Raw genomic sequence first — 18,080 nt, 5'->3', positions numbered from 1 at the left:
GCTGCCCCCGAAGCGGGGCCCTAATCCGCTTTTATCACCTATGAGGTAAGAGCTTTGATTGCCGCTGCTATCGTCCACATCACACCGTTATTTGGGAGGACAGGAACACAGTGAATGTGATTAAAATGGGCACACAGATGGCAATCGGGTTCATGTCATAATGCGGCGCCACGCAGGTGGGCTGCAAATTCTGCGCTTCTTTAAAGGCTTCGTAAAAACAGCCCCACTTTTCATATTCTGCTTAATGTACATCACCGACTTCTGATTTATGATTTAAGAAGTACTTTGCAGCAACTTCAAACACACGAGTAAATATGTGATATTAAATAACGAACAGGAGAAAAATAACTTTCCAGAGGAAGCATTACATGCATGATCAGTGTGGCTGTGTTGTGGAGAAACAGTGATGCCACCAGGTCTCCTGGCTGCTCTGAGGTGTCCAGGACCCTCCACAGGACATGAGGACACCAGGGACATCACGCTGCTTAATTCACACACAATTAAAACCTTAACCATTGATAATATATATTATTACTCTTTGGAGCCACCACATGTCTTGAGACTCACTGAGTTCCAAACCCTTCTTTCTATCTCTGCATTATGTTTGAGTTATGAATTGTGAAACATTTCTGATTCACACAGCTGTCAGTTACCCTCTACAGCAACAAGTGCTTGTCCTACAAGAAAATGGATGTGCAGACTGCTGATGGATCTTAAAATAGCTCTTACTTTTGTCATATAAAAGTGCTTTAAAATGCTCCAAGCAGAAAGGGGAGGTTTGTAAATGATACGGGGTAAAGAACATGGGCTCACATTACGTGTAATGATTCTCCAGAACAGGAGATGCAGTTCATTGACATAAAGACACTCCATCTCACCTCATCTGTTTCATGTTCCATCACAAAGAAAACACGTTTTAATCCATCTATAATAACCTACATGAGTCAGGGACCTCTGGCGAGGACCAAGATGGACTAAAACCCAATGTCTGCAACTGCTCCAGTAATGGTACGGAGAGGAGAGCAGAGAACCAACAAAAATCTTCTCTCGCTTGAGCTTAAATGGAATCTAACAAGAGCAATTTCAGAAATCATTTACTATACATAGGTCATGTGAAATTATCATTATCTCTGAAACCCGCTGTTACTGAAACAATGTGCGAATTCACTGAAAATCGGGTTTGTTGAGGTGAAACAAAAAAAAAAGTTTCTTCCGTCTTTAACAAGGTAAGAAAAATGCTGAGAACACAGGGCTCCCATCCACTGAGGGTGAAAAGCAAGCAGTGAGCAGCAGCCTTTATCGTTCTCTTCTCTGATACCATTTTAAACCAAATTCATAACCGAAGGACACAGCATAACACTTACAACCCCCCCCAACACACACACACACACACACACACACAACCCGCACCTATGATAGCAAGAAAACGGTTCCTTTGAGGCAGCTGCGGCACAAAAGCAGAAGATGGAAGAGAACAAAGGAATTGAGGATTGAGGAGGAGAAGGAGAAAGAATTAAGCAAAGATACAGGGTGGGGAGGTTAGAAGGGTCTGGACGGGTGGTGTGATGGGGGCCATTAGGGGTCTCTTACTGCTCCTTTCAGGCCCTGGAATCAGGGCCCCTCTTCCTGCCTGCTGATGGAAATCCTATACTGGTAATCCAGCCCTTTTTAGGAGGGCATTAGACTCTGAGGTGGGCAGATGGAACGGAGGATAGCGGGACTGGGGGGATCCAGCAAACGGCAAAACGGGGCTTGAAAATACACAGGTTCGACTCGACTTGCACGCCACCATATACTGGCCACATCTAGGCCAAGTGCTCTTGGTGGGAAATGCTGAAAAGCCCGGAGAAACATGTCCTCATGTCAACAGCTGAGAACGTTTAGCGATGGACTGGGATAGGCAGCAAGAGTCAGGGAGCGTAAGGTATCACGGATGAGGCCCCTGCGAGAGCTATGCATGGCACTTCTCCTATGAAAATGCAGAAAACCATGAACAAAGAAGAACAACAACGAAGAACACCAACACAGGAGACTACAACTGACAGAGAGCACCACATAGCCACAGCAGGGAAACACAGCACAGAGAAACTTCTGGAAAATACAGCACACACTAAACAACAGAGGTGGACACAGCAAAGGACTCCGGCACATCAAAGATCACACCTGGGGGCTCCAGGTCAGACTACGCCATCTTTGTAAGGGTAACTAGAGCTGCGAAGGGTTGCCGAAGGACGGAGCTGAAGCCGCATGTCCTCCAGGACCCTGGACAGCGCCGTCTTCTGACATCACTTCCGCTCTCGGCGTTTGGGAACGAGGTGCAGAGAGAGACGCTCTAAGAATACAGGTGGGACCCTCAGACCAAGTAAGCCAAGAGTATCCTATGATGCACCGGATTTTGTCAGACTACAAAATCATATTCCTCGCTGGAGGCTGCTGCACTGTTTACCCTGGTATTATTATTCAGGGCTCAACACTAATTTTTGCATTTGGTTGTCTTCAGAACAGGTACACTGCTGTCCCTACCCTGTCAAATTTTGCACATGTCCAATTTGGAAATGTACCGAAGAGAGGCAAACGAGTGAATGATTAACATATCCGTGTGACCGTAATCGAAGTGAGACAACCAGGGTGTCGCCTGAAAGGAAGCGCACCTACGATAAGGCTCCAGAAAAATAAAACCACTCAGAACAGTGAGATAGCGGGGCCTTATCGTCTCACCTTATTTTTGACAAATTCGGATGCTTAAAGGGAAAAAATGATTTCGAAACGCAATTAGTGACGTCACACTTCCTTCATTATGATGGCGGCCCTTGTTTTTGCATCAAATTTCTTGATATTTCACTGAATGGGCATTGGAAAGATTCTTCCTGTCCGACTATGAAAATTGAAGCAAATTACTTGCCGCGGACAGTCAGTCGGCCGTTAATGTCGAGCCCCTTTATTAGCGTTAACAGTCCAGAAGAGGTTACTTTTAATTCGGTACAATTCAGACAAAATGAGCCGGTGCAGCCGTGGCCTTCGGCTTAGCCTCAGATACCACAAGGGGGGTGTCGGCGAGGCCTGCGCTGGGGTCCGTGGGAAGCGAGCGGGATAGGAACTGAGCCCCTGCACTGTACCTTGATCCAAGAGGGGCGCTCCTGTGCCAGTGCTTTGCCCTTATTGCAGCTGCTAAGCTCTTGACACGTCCAGCCTTTTACTGACAACCAATTACGGACAGCAACTTGTTTTGCCTGAGCGGACAGGAGAGGCTGGAGAAGCCCCAGAAGGTGCGAGTCAAGCTACGTTGCAGCGGGATCCGTATTTCCTACCCCACAAACACAGACAGCCGGGAGACGGGGGGTAAAATCACAGATTTGATCTTCAAAAACACTGGAAGATTTACCTCTCTTTCCCCGCTGTGGAAATGGGTTTAGGAGGAGCTCGGATCATACCTCACATTCCCTGGAGCCCGAGATGGTGTATGTGCAGGGTGTGGACCCATTGACCAGCACGTCCATGGTCTCAGAGTTAGTGGGCTTGTAGTCCACATAGTATTCCTGCAGGGGGGAGCTGAGCGTGCGCTCCGTCTCGCGTGCCTTTTTCCGCCGCTTGCGGCCCAGCGAGTGCTCCTGCAGCTGCTTCACGCTGCCCGGGTAGCGCTTCCATGACACGTAGGTCACTAGCAGGATCATGGCCACTGACAGGAAGAGCGCCACGCTGCCTGCAATGATCTTGTGGAAGGACACGTGTTCAAACTCCTGCTCAGGAACCAGGGAGGAGGCCCCCGAGGGAGAGGGGCTGGCCTGACGCCCGCCGCGGGACAAGTCCTCGCCCACCCTGGATGATGTCGGTATGGGCGGTCTCCTTGGCTTCAGCGAGGTGCTGGAGAGCGTGGACAGCGTGAAGACGGAAGGGGGTGGAGTGACTTTGCAAATGCTGTACGTTTCCACCGCCTCCATCACCTTCTCCCCCTGGACTTCTTTAGGCCCAGCACATATCATTGTGGTCTCCTTGTTCCCCTTGAAGTTCCTCAGCCAGGCCACCAGAGGGCAGATGCTGGGGCTGCAGTCCCACACGTTTCCTGCCAGGCTGATGGTGGTCAGCGAGATCCAGCTGGCCACCGCGTCTTGGGACACGTTGCTGAGCTTGTTTGAGTCTAGGTTGAGAGTCTGGAGGTTGGGCAGACACCGGTAGATGTTTACATCGACAACCTGAAGGTCATTTCCCGAGAGGTCCAGCTTCTGCAGAGAGGTCCATGTCCACGTGAGGCCTTGGCTGATGGACCGGATGCGATTCCACTGCAGATAGAGGGCACGGAGATTGTTGAGGCGGGGGAAGTGCGAGAAGTTGATCTTGGAGAACTGGTTGTGCTCCAGGTGCAGCTCAGTGAGCTTGAGGAGCCCTGCAAAGACGTTGCGGGTGAGGCTGCGCAGCCGGTTGTAGCCCAGGTCCAGGAACTCCAGGTTGCGGCAGTCCTGGAACACCCGCACGGGGATGCTCTTCAGCGAGTTGGAGCGGATGTGCAAGCTCAGCAGCTTGCGCAGGCCCTGGAATTGCCCCGGTTGAAGTGTTTGTAGCTTGTTGTAGGACAGGTCCAGGTTGCGCAGGTTGGGCACGGTGTGGAATGTGTCATTGTGGAGCTGCGAGATCTTGTTGGAGCTCAGGATGAGCTCCTTGAGGCGCCGCACACCCTGGAAGGCCCGGCCGTCCACCGCGCTGATATAGTTGTGGTCCAGGTAGAGCCAGACCAGCTGGCCGAGGCTGGCGAACTGACCGGCTCGGAGATTCGCCAGGCTGTTGTAGCGCAGCGACAGGCCCTGGCAGCCCGTAGACACGTTCTTGGGCACGTCGCGGAAGGCGCTGGACTCGCAGTAGACAATCTTGCCGTCGCAGCGGCAGCTCCTGGGGCACGGGCGCTCGCGGAGCCCGCTCGGAGCAGCCAGGATCCAGGCATGCAGCAGGAGCGGTATAAGGAGCCACCGGACTTGCACCAGGGACCCTGCAGTCAGACAGAAGATGGGAGAGAGACTCACAGTGTGGTCGCCATGGTCACCACCGTACCCACAATCCCACATCGTCATCGACGGCCTCACCAGTTTGCTACAAATTTGTGGTGATTTTGAGGAGACGGCAGATGACTGCGACTGCGCAAACGCAGTCAAGGTCAAGTCAAGGTTTCCTTTATTCTTTATTCTACACGAATGACTCCACTTCATTATTTTTAGCTCAAGGAACAACATGCAAGGGACTCGGTCAAACGCGGTTCCCACATAACAACTCAGTCAACTCTGACCCTCTCGCTCTCTCTCTTTACCCTAGTAATTACTGCTAATACGCTCATCTGACACCTGTCTCCAAGGTGACTCGCAATGCCAGGTTTGGGGGCAGAGCAACTTTTACTCCATCAGTTCAGGGTAAGTACCACGGTCAAGGTTCCTTCAGCAGGAGCACAGACTCGAACACAGGGCTTCCGGTTACAGCTCTGAACACTGCGCAACCTACTGCCAGTTTGCACTGTGACTCCCTGCTAAAATGAACAAACTGAACTGAGTCTGAACCGAACAGGTTCGTCCCGAAAACAACGGTGCGACGGTCCTCATCTTGTAACCGGTCACCGAAACTCGGGGAAATCAGACACGAGCTGCAAACACCGTGCAAGTGAGCTGAGCTCCCTGATGCGTGCGGGCTCCTTACTGCCGCATATCGACTCGGAGGGTAAACGTACGTCGCCTTTGTCGGCTGCCAACGGGGGAAAACAATTAGAAATAAAGAAACGTAAAATTGTCTCCGTCTTCGTATCGTGCGGAGCCAGGTTATGTCCACTGCATGTGAATTCAGGCCTTTTATTGCGCTCCTCTTTAATGTAGCCTCTTTCTCACGTTCTGTTTCAAGCGTTTGGTGGAATGCTGGTTCACTTTGGATGCTCAGAGGCGGTGCGTTTGTTACGAGGCCCTGCAGCGATGTCAGGAACCCTTGATTTGCACACGGAATGTAAACGCTAAACAGCCGCTTACCAGTAACCTCTGGAATTCCTCACCAGGACTTCCAGCGATGAAACCAGCTCACAGTTTCAGAGCTAATCCATCCGCCAGGTGCTCACGCCCGGAATGCGATGGTAACCGAAGAACTCTGAGTCCTGAAGCGCACGGAGAGCAAATTTCTCCGTCGGCTGCAGCGGAACGGAGACGTCTCCATCTGGCCAGTTAATTAACTAGAGTATCGCGCTGTTATTTTACACCCCTTTCGGAATAATTAAAGCAAAAGTCATCGGTCATCGCCCCTCCATCCATTTCGCTGTGCTCCCCCATATTATCGAGACAGGGAAGATCCGAGAGTGTCGGGATTGTGGAGAAGGAGCAAACCCCAACTCTGAAGTATAAAAGAGCAGTTTAATTAATCAGAAGCTCATAAGTGAAAGAAAATCAAGGTAAAATGTGACACACATTTACAGGACGTGACTCAGTTGTAGCAGGAAAAGTGGACGGATGTTAATCCATGTAAAGGGGGCGGAATGCAGGGAAGAAAGACGCCTGCGGTGCAACCACGTCTGGTCATTGAGCTTCTCCACCGCTGCTTCCTGGCTCGCTGACACTAGTGAGCGCGGCGTCAGGAAACACGCTTTGTGCCGCATGTCGACTCCATATGGCCGTCGGAGTCACATTCTGTTCAGGGGTCTCCGATATTGCCCAGCGCACTCATCGGTGAAGAGCTGTCGATAATTTGGGAGCTGAACTGGTGTTTCCTCACTCGTATTTATTTCAGCTTTTCTTAGCGCACGAAATAAGCAGACGAAGCCCCCACACAAACTACTTTTCAGCTGCAAGCGAAGCCCGAGGGGAAGCTCTTCTGTTCATGAAGAGCACAGACCTTTTTTCTGCTGCTAAACACACTGGCGACTCGCGTCATGGACGATGGACATGTGAATCTGTGCAGATACCAACAGTTACAACTTATTTTTTTACTTGCGTTTTGACTTTGTGCACTTTTTCGGAAAGATCACCTGCAGAATGAAGACAAAGTGTGTTTGGCCAATAGGTGGCAGTAAAGAGCACCCACAGCGCTCACGAGCGACCGCCTTAATGCAACACACTTCCACAGTGTCCGCAGCTCGTGTCTGGTGTTGCTGAGTGTCGGAGATCAATAAGATGTGGAACGTTGCAGAAGCTTTTGGGATGAGCTGCCCTTGAACGAGAGTTTGTAGAGAGAATCTATTTTTACTTTTAGTCGTTTTACAATAGTGTTCAATTTAACGTAACTTCAGACACAAATATTAAGAAGAATATTAAATATTCTGTCTTGCATGCAAAAATTCATTTTTTATCGAGCGTAACTACATGTGTGATATTTACAGATACTTTATAGTGAATGAACAGGGATGTGCGCATTAAGTGAAGCCTTTGCTGATTTGTGACTTAGCGGGAGAATGAATTTGGAACGAGGAAAAGACGAACTTCGCTGCGCTCAGAACCCTGTATCTGCGTTGACAGTAATCAGCATCTTCAGCATCAAGCAGGTGACAAGTGTGGCTTAAGGAGGGTGAGTAAAAGGGAGTAATTGCTCACTGCGTTATCTGGAGTCCTGCTGTTCTGCGCACCTTCCTCGCCGCTGACCGTACCGCAGCCGCCCTGCGTGGACTCACAAGCGCAGTAAGAGACCAGTAGGGGGCGCTTGCGGAGAGAGATCCGCTACGAGACACAGCCCGGTGCGGAATGTAAGTCCTCGCCCCCCTCTGCCCCTCGAGCAGGAAGCCTGCGGGCTGAGGGGTGTCTCTGACCGAGCCTCAGCGGCCCGCGGGGGGCGCTGCGAACAACGAGCCCCGCCGCACTCGTAGAGAACACGTGCGACACGTCCCTCTGCGCAAATGAACGCGCTCAATAAGTGCGCTCCTCTGCGCTCAAGGCTGCCGTAGCAGGTTCATCCACACGGTGCCTCTGAATTGAGAAAAAAACACACCCCCCTGTCTGTGAGGAAGCAAGACTTGAGACACAACATCTTTGTTGCAGATGAAAATCTGACTGCAGGCGTCTTCATTGCTCCTCCAAGAGCTCAGGCAAGAGCAGCACGTCTCATTGTCTCTTATTTTTGAACAAAAAAATCGATGGAACCGTCGACCGTCTGAGCCGGGTCCATCCTGCTGCTACCGGAATCACCGCGAAGCACGAGAGGCCGGAGCACCGGTGCTGCGCGTCGTCCGGGTGACGTCAGCAGGACTCACGCACATTTATGGCGGCAGTCGTGTAACTCGGAGATGTTATCGGGAGAGACGGGATAAGAGCCTGGACATGAAGCACTTTGTGCGTCTCTGTAAATTTCTGTCTTTGTGAGCCAGTTTGTCTACAGTTATCTGTTCCGTGTGTGTGTGTGTGAAAGAGAGGGAGAGGGAGAGAACCCCACTGCTGACTGTGCTACGGGACCCTCTGGCCTTCACCAAGTGTCTTTGCTGGCCTGCTGTGTCTCTCCAGGTAGGACACAGATGAATGCAGCCCAACGTTCACGTGGTCGAATGTTCGCACCCCTTCACGGTCGCCGTGTTCAAGCCCTGCGCTGCGCTTGACTGTGTTCACAGAGCTCCAGCACTGAGGGATCGATCATGATTCTGTGCTTTTGTTCACCTGCAATGGCACCTTAAGTGCTGCCTAAAGATACACGAAAGGCTGAAGCGTCACGACGCCTCTGAGAGGTGGGACACCTCAGTGCTGCGGACGTCATCGTCCAATTAGAGGGTGAGCTGCCAGAGTGCATGTGGAGCAGCGAGGACTCCAGTGTCTGTGGACATGAGAGTTCTTGGTAACATTTACAAATGGGAAGCAGAGAGAGAGGGAGAGTGTGTGTGTGTGTGTGTGTGTGTGTGTGTGTGTGTGTGTGTGTGTGTGTGTTTGTGTGTGTGCGTGTGCTCGTGGCATTGCTGCTCCCCAACAGGCCTTCCGCTGTGACAGCCACTCCTCTCCTCGACCCGGGGAGCTTCTCGCGCAGCCCATACGGGACATTCGTCTACGTCGCCTCTTCCGACTGCCACATACCTCCTTGAAGGAGTGAAAGGGCTTTGAGCCAAAGGGTCAAGACCCTCCCAACCTTGCAGAGGCACCAAACGTGTTAGTCCCGGTGGCTCTGAAATTGCACTGATTGAACTGACCGACACCCCTCGGACTCGTACATCGACTGTTTTTCAAACGTGCTCCTCGTTTTCTGAGTGGTTGTGTGTGGTCACGTTTTGAAGATATGGCGTTTTCCTGGCTCTTTATCTCTTTTTTGGTTGCGTTTTCTTTTCTATTCACCTTTCTACTTTATAAGACCTCTGTGATCTGTGTTTAGCCTCCCAGCCAGTAGAGGGCAGTGAAGATCATCCAAACAGGCATTTCGGATCGCCTTCATTCAACTCTCTTCCACAGCGCTTACAGCTCATGCCTGGTGTCCTCAGTGTGGCTCATCAATAAGAGGGTGGGCTTGTTGGTAGCTGGGGTTGAACAGGTGGTCAAGATGAATTTTTGCTTTCAAAAAGTTGATTAGTTCCAGGGGGACCCGGTGGCGCAGCGTGTTTGGCCGGATCCTGCTCTCTGGTGAGTCTGGGGTTCAAGTCCCACTGGGGGTGCCTTGTGATGGTTGGAGTTTCCTGTGCTGGGTGTGTCCCTTCTGCCTCCAGCCTTTCACCCCGTGTTGCCAGGTTAGGCTTCTGCTTGGGACCAGTGATTTTAGACAGTGTGTGTATGTGGTTGTGATTAGTTTAAAATTGATACCTTTGGATCAGTAGGTCATGGGTTCAAATCCCACTGATTGCTGTAGCCCACTTAAGCAAGGTACTAACCCTATATTGCTCCAGTAAAATTACCCTGGTGTATAAAGGGGTAAACAATTACAGGTAGATCAATGTTGTTTGTCGCTTTGGAGAAAAGTGTCAGATAAGTGAATGGCTGTAAATTTGAATGTAACTGTGGGTAACAGTGACTTTCCCTTCACGGACAAGTCGAGACAGAAGCAGACCTCTGATCCCAGGTGTGGTTTCCGAAGTCGAAAAGCAGGCGCGTAACATTTTTAGGAGCACCTGTCAGTCCCACTGACCCACACACAGCCAGTGAGGTACACGGCGGTGTCGTTTTACCCTCCATTTCACCGGCTGCCTCGTAGAGCAGAGTAAGAAATCCAGATAGGGAAGTCCACTAACCGGCGTCCCTGCGGAGGACACGAGGGAACGGAGTGGGCTCATTTGCCACGGAGCAGATTGTGCTGGAACAGAACACTAATCTAGCAGCAGATAGCATGGAGATGGAGCCAGGAATTCATATCATATGGATATGGAGGAGAGTGAAGAAACGCTGCGAGGGATTAGAGTCGTACTCAACGTGGGTTAGGAGAAGCTCCTCACCGGAGGCGCCGCGTTCCACCTACTGTGATACCAGACAAGAACCAAATTACTTCCCCTGTGAACCGTTCTCATGTAAGAAGCTCCTTCGGTGTGTTTTGCGGTTACGTCATTCGATAACGGAGGGAGGAAATCTTTAAAAATTAATGTCACTTATGCCACTTCTGCCTCTCAAAATGTTGCTCAGGGCCACTGGCAAAAAAGCAGTTCTAAAAGTCAAATAAAAAGCTCATTTCTGTCCTGATTTAAGGAAATGATTTAATTCTTCAAAAAGGTGAAAAACAAAAGCTGTACATGTTGAGGTTTATGATCGCTGAGCCGTGCGAAACCTGCTCAGTTCGTCACCGTCTCCAGAACATTCACATTTACGTTTATTTATTTATCAGATGTTTTTCTCCAAAGTGCAAGGGGGTGCGGTGGCGCAGTGGGTTGGACCAGGTCCTGCTCTCCGGTGGGTCTGGGGTTTGAATCCCGCTTGGGGTGCCTTGCGACAGACTGGCGTCCCGTCCTGGGTGTGTCCCCTCCCCCTCCGGCCTTACGCCCTGTGTTGCCAGGTTAGGCTCCGGCTCCCCGCGACCCCGTATGGGACGAGTGGTTCAGATAGTCTGTGTGTGTGTGTGTGTGTGTGTGTGTGTGTGTGTGTGTGTGTGTGTGTGTGTGTGTGTGTGTTTTCTCCAAAGTGACTTCCAACAAACTCTATGGAGTGTTTTCAGCTCGTACCTCATTCACCAGGGTGACTTACACTGCTGGTACTGGACGCCACTTAACGACACCGCTCGCCTGAGCACAAACACCGGAGGCGAGCTGTAAACACTGTGACGATGAGGTTGATGAAGGCGGCCCCACCCTCCTCCTCAGTTTCACTGCTCTTTACTGCCACCTATTGGCGCTGTCTGTGACCACAGGTGGCACGCGCTCCTCGCCACACAATGTTTAGAAAATATATTAGCGAGGAAAATGCAGTTAAAACTAAATAAACTGTAGAATGTTTGTCTCCAAAAATGTGTAAGTCGACTGTTGACGAGGCGAGGCGCCTGCGCGCCTGTACATTCGGGGGCTCCGCACTACATGTGAAACGTAACGCTTGCGAAGAAACGGCGTCTTTGTTATTTTTCCCCGCCCACAGCAGCCATGTTGCCGATCTGGTCGCTCACGTTCGGCACCACCAGCCACGAGGCGCCGAAAGCTTCGCGCACCCTCGGCAGGGGTGCCGCAGGGCTCCGTCCTCGGACTCGCCGCTTTCCGCACGGTGACAAGGAGCTTCCTGTGGCAATACTCCCTTTCCGTAGCACGGCAGGGATGAGTCACATCGGGGAAGTCAAACCCGCTCCACCGGGGAACCACTACAGCTCTATATTGTTAGAAGTCTGCCGCTAAAAATAAGAGCTTCTCCGCATCCCACAAAAGCGAGCTGCGAGCAAGCGAGCGAGCGAGGAAGCGAGCCTCCTCCGACAGAGACACGGGTACACAGAGCAAGAGGCCCCCCTGTCCTCCTCGGAGATTCAGGGCTATTTTTACACCTGTAGCCCTGCCGCTCGCACAAGGCATTCTTCACGCCTTATAGCCCTCGTGGGACTCGGTCCCCCGGTCTTTCCGTGATGGAATGCGGTTTACATCACAAGCTGCATCCTGCTGCTTCCCATCTAGGGCCCTGCTTCTTATCCAGGATGCTGACCTGGTCCTCGAGTTGCCATGACAGCGCAGTCCAACTGCACAGAGGTGTATTACTCTAGGAGCAGAGTGCGGTAATCACCTTTCCCACACAGCCACTTGCTCACTTCCTGCCCAGCCTTACCCAGCCTTGCCCAGCCCCCGAAAAGTTCCCCCTCTTTTGCCGGTGGCCTCCTCGATTGCTCGCCGCAAAGGTTCACCGGTCCCTCGTGCAGCGCTTGCCCGGACGAAGACGGTCGTGTTCTGTGACTCGAGACGCTCCTGCGCTTCGTACTTTAAAGAGATTCTGCCGATTGTCTGCTTTTGCTCCACGTTCCCCTGCAGCGGCTCCAAGCGCTCGCTCTTCCCGTGCTCGCGAATTCCATCTCGCTTTCGCTCGAGCTGCAGTCTCAGACATGTGGCTCTGGATAACGTTCCCTGATGAGTGTATGAATAAATTAATACATAGGCAAACTTATAAAGTTTCATTTTTTCTTCCCTTCTCTTTTTTTTTTAAATGCAATCACTAAGTAAGCAAGTGTGCAGAACTGCTGTAATTTTATCAAATTTTTATAAAAAATGCCATAAGAGCACAGTGTGCAGGGAGTCTTTACAGCGCCCAGGGATGACGATAAATTGCAAAAGTGTGTAACTCGTGCGCCGTCCGTCTTCACAGTTATTTCTACGTATTTGTGGAGCAGCGAAGGTGCCGACAGCGGCAGTGGGGGCCTCACCGCGCACCTGTTCAATACACCTGTTTGAACAGAACGCCCCCGCTGCCTCTTCACCTCCCATCTCGTGCGGCCGGAGCAAGAGCTCGGCGCGCTGCGCACTGCTTTTACACTGCTTTTACACTGCCGTTACACCGCCGTTACACCACTGGCCCGGTGTCGTCACACTGCCGTTGCAGCGCTGGCTGTTCTACAGCTGGAGAAGCACCGGTGCAGCGCTACTCAGCTCGGAGCGCAAAGCCAGTGTCAGATACATGTCAATATTGGTTGTTAACGATTATTTTTCAGTTGTTCATTCATGTCTGTTGGTAAATAAGAGCTATAAATCATTTATCTTCAGTTCATTTTGGAAATGAGCCGCAAAGCCTGGGGACCTTTCAGCCACTGGACTCCAGTGGTCTGCAGTGGATGGGAATGGACTGCAGTGGACTCTGGAGCGCTGGGCTGCTCTCCTCGGACACTCTGCAAAGCCCCTCGTCCAGCTGCGGGACCGCGGCGCGCGCACACGGTGACGCGCAACTCGTTCACGCGACGTGCCGCCTTGCCTGGTCTCGGTCCCGGGTTTTAACCACAGAGACGTTAATAATAAGGTGATCATGGGAGCGCGAGAGGCTCGATATGACAACAGCATAAAATTACAGCACATAACAACATCATCGGCATCGTAACACATGATCATGCGTGTGCGCGCACACACACTCCTATATACCGTACCCGAAACAGCCCACACACACACACGTCGCTCTCTCCCGCTCTCTCTCTCTCTCTCTCTCTCTCTCTCTCTCTCTCTCTCTCTCATACACACACACACACACACACAAACACACACACACACATTCCGACACGTAGAGCACACCAGTAAACACCGTATGCGGAGGAACCTGTTGAACATCAACCGCAGCTCTTTATAGCCCCGCTACAATAACATTGCACACCTGTGTTACACACGCGCGCGCGCGCACACACACACACACAGCGCTCGCGCCAGCAGGGCACGGACTGTGAACACTTCTATAGGAGCCGAGTTGTACCATCATTTATAAACATGATTAACGGATCAGTATCCGTTCTGACACACACTCTCTTCATCATCTGTGTGTTCACACTTCTCATACACAAACACCGCTCCCCTTCACACACACACACACACACACACACACCACATACATACACATACGCTGAAGGAAGGAACACACTGTCACACTAACACTGTGTTTGATACACCGCACTGCTACAGCACTACAATCTCTCAGACACACACAAACACAGATACACTGTTGCAGAGTACAAACGGACACTTTCCAAACGCGTGTGCGTGCCAGTCTGTAGTGTGTGTGTGTGTGTGTGTGTGTGTGTGTGTGTTTACGTACCCATCTCGGCTGGTCTCTCCTGCGATTCAGAGCCCAGTAGCGCGCGACCCCGGCAGCCGAGCGCGAGCCCGAGCCCGAGCCCGCATGACACGCGCTCCTCGAGCGGACGGCTCCCACACGTCGGTGAGCGCGAGGCAGCTCGTGGCGCGATCCCAGAGTCCCGCGAGCGGCAGCCAATAATCCCAGAGATCGGCGCGATTCGTTCGGGCTGTTATTTGTGCAGCGACGCCGGTTGAAATAAAAAGTTTATAAAAGCCACGTCCCGAGACCCTTATTCGTCAGCGCGCCTCATCCGCGCGTCGCGCCAGCCCAGCGGAGCGCGCGACGAAACGCCAACTGGGTGCGCGTCGACACACACGCAGACGCACACAGAGAGAGAGAGACACACACACATTCCGGGGGGAGAGCAGATCCGCGTCCTCGAGCCCGGTCCAGGGCTCCTCGGTCCGGGGTTCGGGGCGCCGCTGCACGCGCCTCACGCGGCATCGGAGCAGGTGGCGCGCGCGACGCCTACGACGGGGACGGAGGAGATGCGGCTCGTGCGCGTCTGCGGGTCCAGAGTGGGCGGCTGAGCGCGCGCGACACCGAGGCGCGATTCCTGCGCCGCGAGGAGGAGCGGCGGAGAGGAGGACTCCGGCGCGCGCTGCGATGCTCAGCGCGATGCTCAGTTCCAGTGCCCCCTTCTGGCGGCAGGAGAACAGGAGACGAGAGTGGCGATCGGACCACCCCCCCACCCCGCACAGAAAGAGCAATGCCAGCCCTGCGCCCCCTCCCCTCCCCTCCCCTCCCCTCCCTCACACTGCCGCTCTCGCATCTTCCATTGTTTCTAAAGGAAGGAGCAACGCACCCCCGCACCCCCCCAAAAGCTCGCACTGCACTCACTGCACTCCTCCTTCCTCCCTCCCTCTCCAGTGCTGCGCGGAACTTGGCCCGCGAGGCTGCCCACGCGCACACACACACACTACCACTGTAACACACTGCGATGCCCAGGAGGGGGAGCAGCCAGTGCTACTCGGACCCCCAGAGGTTTATTTTTCCTCCAGGAATCCCGCCAGTTTTTTTGTTTTCCTCTCCTCGGCTGCCAGGCGGCTCGTTGCAGTGGCCCGGTAAACACTCTTTGTTCATTTGCACTTTGCGTTCTGAACTCTGACACTTGCGTGTCGCTGCGCGTGTGTTGTGTAGCTCAGCGCGGGGCGTCGCGCTGCTGCGGCTTCTCGGGAACAAACAGACTCAGCAGCGAATGCTGTCCTCACTGTCCTCACCGCGTTCACCGCATTCAGAGCAAAGCCCCGGGTGGCGTGCGGACGGGTCGTGGCCTCGTTCCTCCGTGATCCGTATGCAGGGTGAGTGCGGCGCAGTGCGGAGAACTTCATGGGTTCAGCGCCCTGCAGCAGGTTCACTTCACTGCACGCAGGTTCACACACGATTTACACTGTAAGACAAGCGGTCAAGTGGGATTCGGGTTTGGACAGTTCATCCTCACACTTGTCACTGCAGTTGTTGACACATTTATTCATCTCTGACACTTTTCTCCACAGCAACTTACCGTGTGACGTTTGTACACTAGACCTACGCCGATTTACCACCTATAGAGCGGGGTAATTTCCACTGTATCACTTCAAGGAAAGTACCGCGATCGAGGGCGCTACGGCAAGAGGGGGATTTAAACCCAGGACCTTCGAGTTCCTGACAACTGTTCTCACCACCACAAGGCCGCCTGCCTCTGCTCTTGTTGTCATCGCTGTCGTCACCGTCATCAGTTCCAGTGCCCTCTCCGAGTCCGGGGCCCTCGTTCCTGCGGCAGGAGGAGCCGTGTTTTTCCTGCTCCCATAACCGCGCTGCCCCCCCCCCCCCACCCCAGGAGGAGGCCGTCCCTCGCGCTCCCTGCCAGCCTCCACAATTTGCATGTCATTAGCATGGAGGAGCGCGGCTCCGGGGACGCCGGACACTTTGCGAGAGCAACAGACCCATCTGGCCCGTGAGCAGCGAAGCGGTCCCCGGCCCTCGGCACACACTGCTCTCTAATTATATTTTTATCGCAATAATTGCAATTTGGTGGAAACAAAGGCGTGCGCAGTGCGAGCGTGTCCATGTTTATTAGGGACGCGTCTCGGAAGGAGGAGCGCGGTGCTCCCCGCTGTCCGCACGCTACGTCTGCGCACGCGTTCTTTTCTGGCACGGCTCCCGCGGAGACGTCGCTTCTGGTCCAGACCAAACGTTTCGAAAGATCCCGGTGTTTGTGTGCAAGCGCTGTGAAGAAGCCAAGATGAGGAATAATGTGAAAGAACTGCTTATTTGTCATCATCATCATCATCATCATCATCACCATTATTATTATTATTATTATTATTATTATTGTTGTTGTTGTTGTTGTTGTTGTTGTTCTACTGCACCGTTTGCACTGCGACTTTCAGCAGCCTGTGTCGGGATGGCGTGGGCTCCAGCTGGGGGCCTTGAGGTCACATGTTAATGACCCTGTGGTTGGGGGGGCTCCGGTGTCTCAGACGGGTTGCGGGCGCGACAGTGAGTCGCAGCGTCTCCTTCGCACATCCAGCGTCCAAGCAGAGTGTCTCCCGAGTCGAGGCTCATCGCCATGGTCCCGGTCATCTGTTCTGCTGCCCTTCCGTCCGATCGCCACGGTTGGGGTTATAGAGCAGGCCCTGGCAGCAGGACACGCCTCCATTCGAACCCTGCGGACGGAGAACAAGACCGTCTGAGTGGTGTTTACATCCATTGATTTAACAGTCAACTTCATCCAGAACAACATCTGTTTTTGTTTGCTTAACGGATGTTTTTTTTACCTGTTGCTGGAAGTTCGATAACTCATAGTTGTTTGCATTTATGCAGCTGGACGTTACACTTTAACTGTCCCCATTGGACCCCCGAACATCTGTTTCCGTTGGCTGTGTGTCCAGTGCAGGGTCATGCTGGTCCAGAGCCTATCCTGGCAGCATCGGGTGTGAGGTGGGGTACATTCTGGACTGGAGAGTCACCCGTCACAGGGTAACTTCTTTTTCGTTCTCTCTCTCTCTCTCTCTCTCTCTCTCTCTCTTGCTCTCTCTCTCTCTCTCTTCGTCTTTTGCTCTCTCGCTCACACACACACACACACAGGGCTGTTTACACGTGAAACACAACATTACAATGTGGGAGAAAACCACTGTGAACGTGAGGTAAACATCTGAACTCCACACACAGTGAGCTGCATTCGAACCCAGAGCCCAGAAGTTGTGAAGTGTGTCCTCCACTTTACACTGATCACACCAGTGTATTAGTTACTGTGTTTCAAGTCACATAAACTGGACACACTTTATCTTCTTTGACTGTTGGCCTGTAAGACTCTTTAGCCATTACTTGGTCATTGTCAGGGTCATGGGGGCCCAGTGCCTATCCCAGGGCCACTAGGTGCTAGGCTTGGGGGGGGGCACCATACGGACGGGATGCCGATCCATCGCAGCCGTTACAGTCACTCACCGCAGCATTAGACGTCATATGACGCTGTTGTCGTGAGGTGTGTGTCGACGGCGGAGCAGCCCAGTAAACGGGTTCCACGAGGAACATGAAGGTAACCGTGACCGTGACTGTGACCGTGTGAAGTGTAACGTGTGACGTGGGAGTGTGTCTTCGACCTTCAGGGTGTCCCCGTGCGCAGGAGGGAGACGCATCGCCGTGGTCTTGTTCGCGGTCCCTCCTGCTCGCAGTGAATGACCGCACCGCTCCTCATGCGCTCTGCATGGGAAGGCGACACAGGTCCACTGGCACCGGGACCCAACGCCAGAACCCAGCATGTTCAGGAAGGGCCCAAATCAATAATCGCAGCATGAACCGTTCACAGAAACCACAGAGTCAAACCTTTGGAGCTAAACGAACGGCACGCTGGTCACGTGTGACTCGCTAACGTTCTGTAACCAGCTGCCCCGGGATGAAGCCTTTAACCGGGACGCCCCCTGCTGTCCAGAGGAAGAGGAGGAGTTGCCGTAGCAGAAACTCTGTCCT

The 18,080-nt window shown here is 52.8% G+C and overlaps 1 protein-coding gene across 2 annotated transcripts in view; it reads right to left on the bottom strand.

Annotated features, from left to right (window-relative positions):
- LOC108921964 (leucine-rich repeat transmembrane neuronal protein 4-like) overlaps positions 1 to 14,755 on the bottom strand; it is a 63,175-nt gene extending 48,420 nt beyond the window's left edge. The window contains exons 1-2 of one of the 2 annotated variants that reach the window (XM_029259579.1): positions 14,088 to 14,755; positions 3,383 to 4,978 (exon numbers count right to left, since the gene is read on the bottom strand). In XM_029259579.1, the coding sequence (XP_029115412.1) occupies positions 3,426 to 4,978; positions 14,088 to 14,091 (1,557 nt within the window). In that variant the 5' untranslated portion in view covers positions 14,092 to 14,755 and the 3' untranslated portion in view covers positions 3,383 to 3,425. The remainder of the gene's footprint in view (positions 1 to 3,382; positions 4,979 to 14,087) is intronic. The other variant, XM_018731762.2, reaches the window with a different exon arrangement.
- Between the last annotated feature and the right edge of the window lie 3,325 nt (positions 14,756 to 18,080).

Source organism: Scleropages formosus, chromosome 17 (genome assembly GCF_900964775.1).
Source record: "Scleropages formosus chromosome 17, fSclFor1.1, whole genome shotgun sequence".
NCBI classification, from domain to species: domain Eukaryota; kingdom Metazoa; phylum Chordata; class Actinopteri; order Osteoglossiformes; family Osteoglossidae; genus Scleropages; species Scleropages formosus.
Note: the sequence above shows the minus strand (reverse complement) of the source record. Positions and strands in the feature narration are given on the sequence as shown.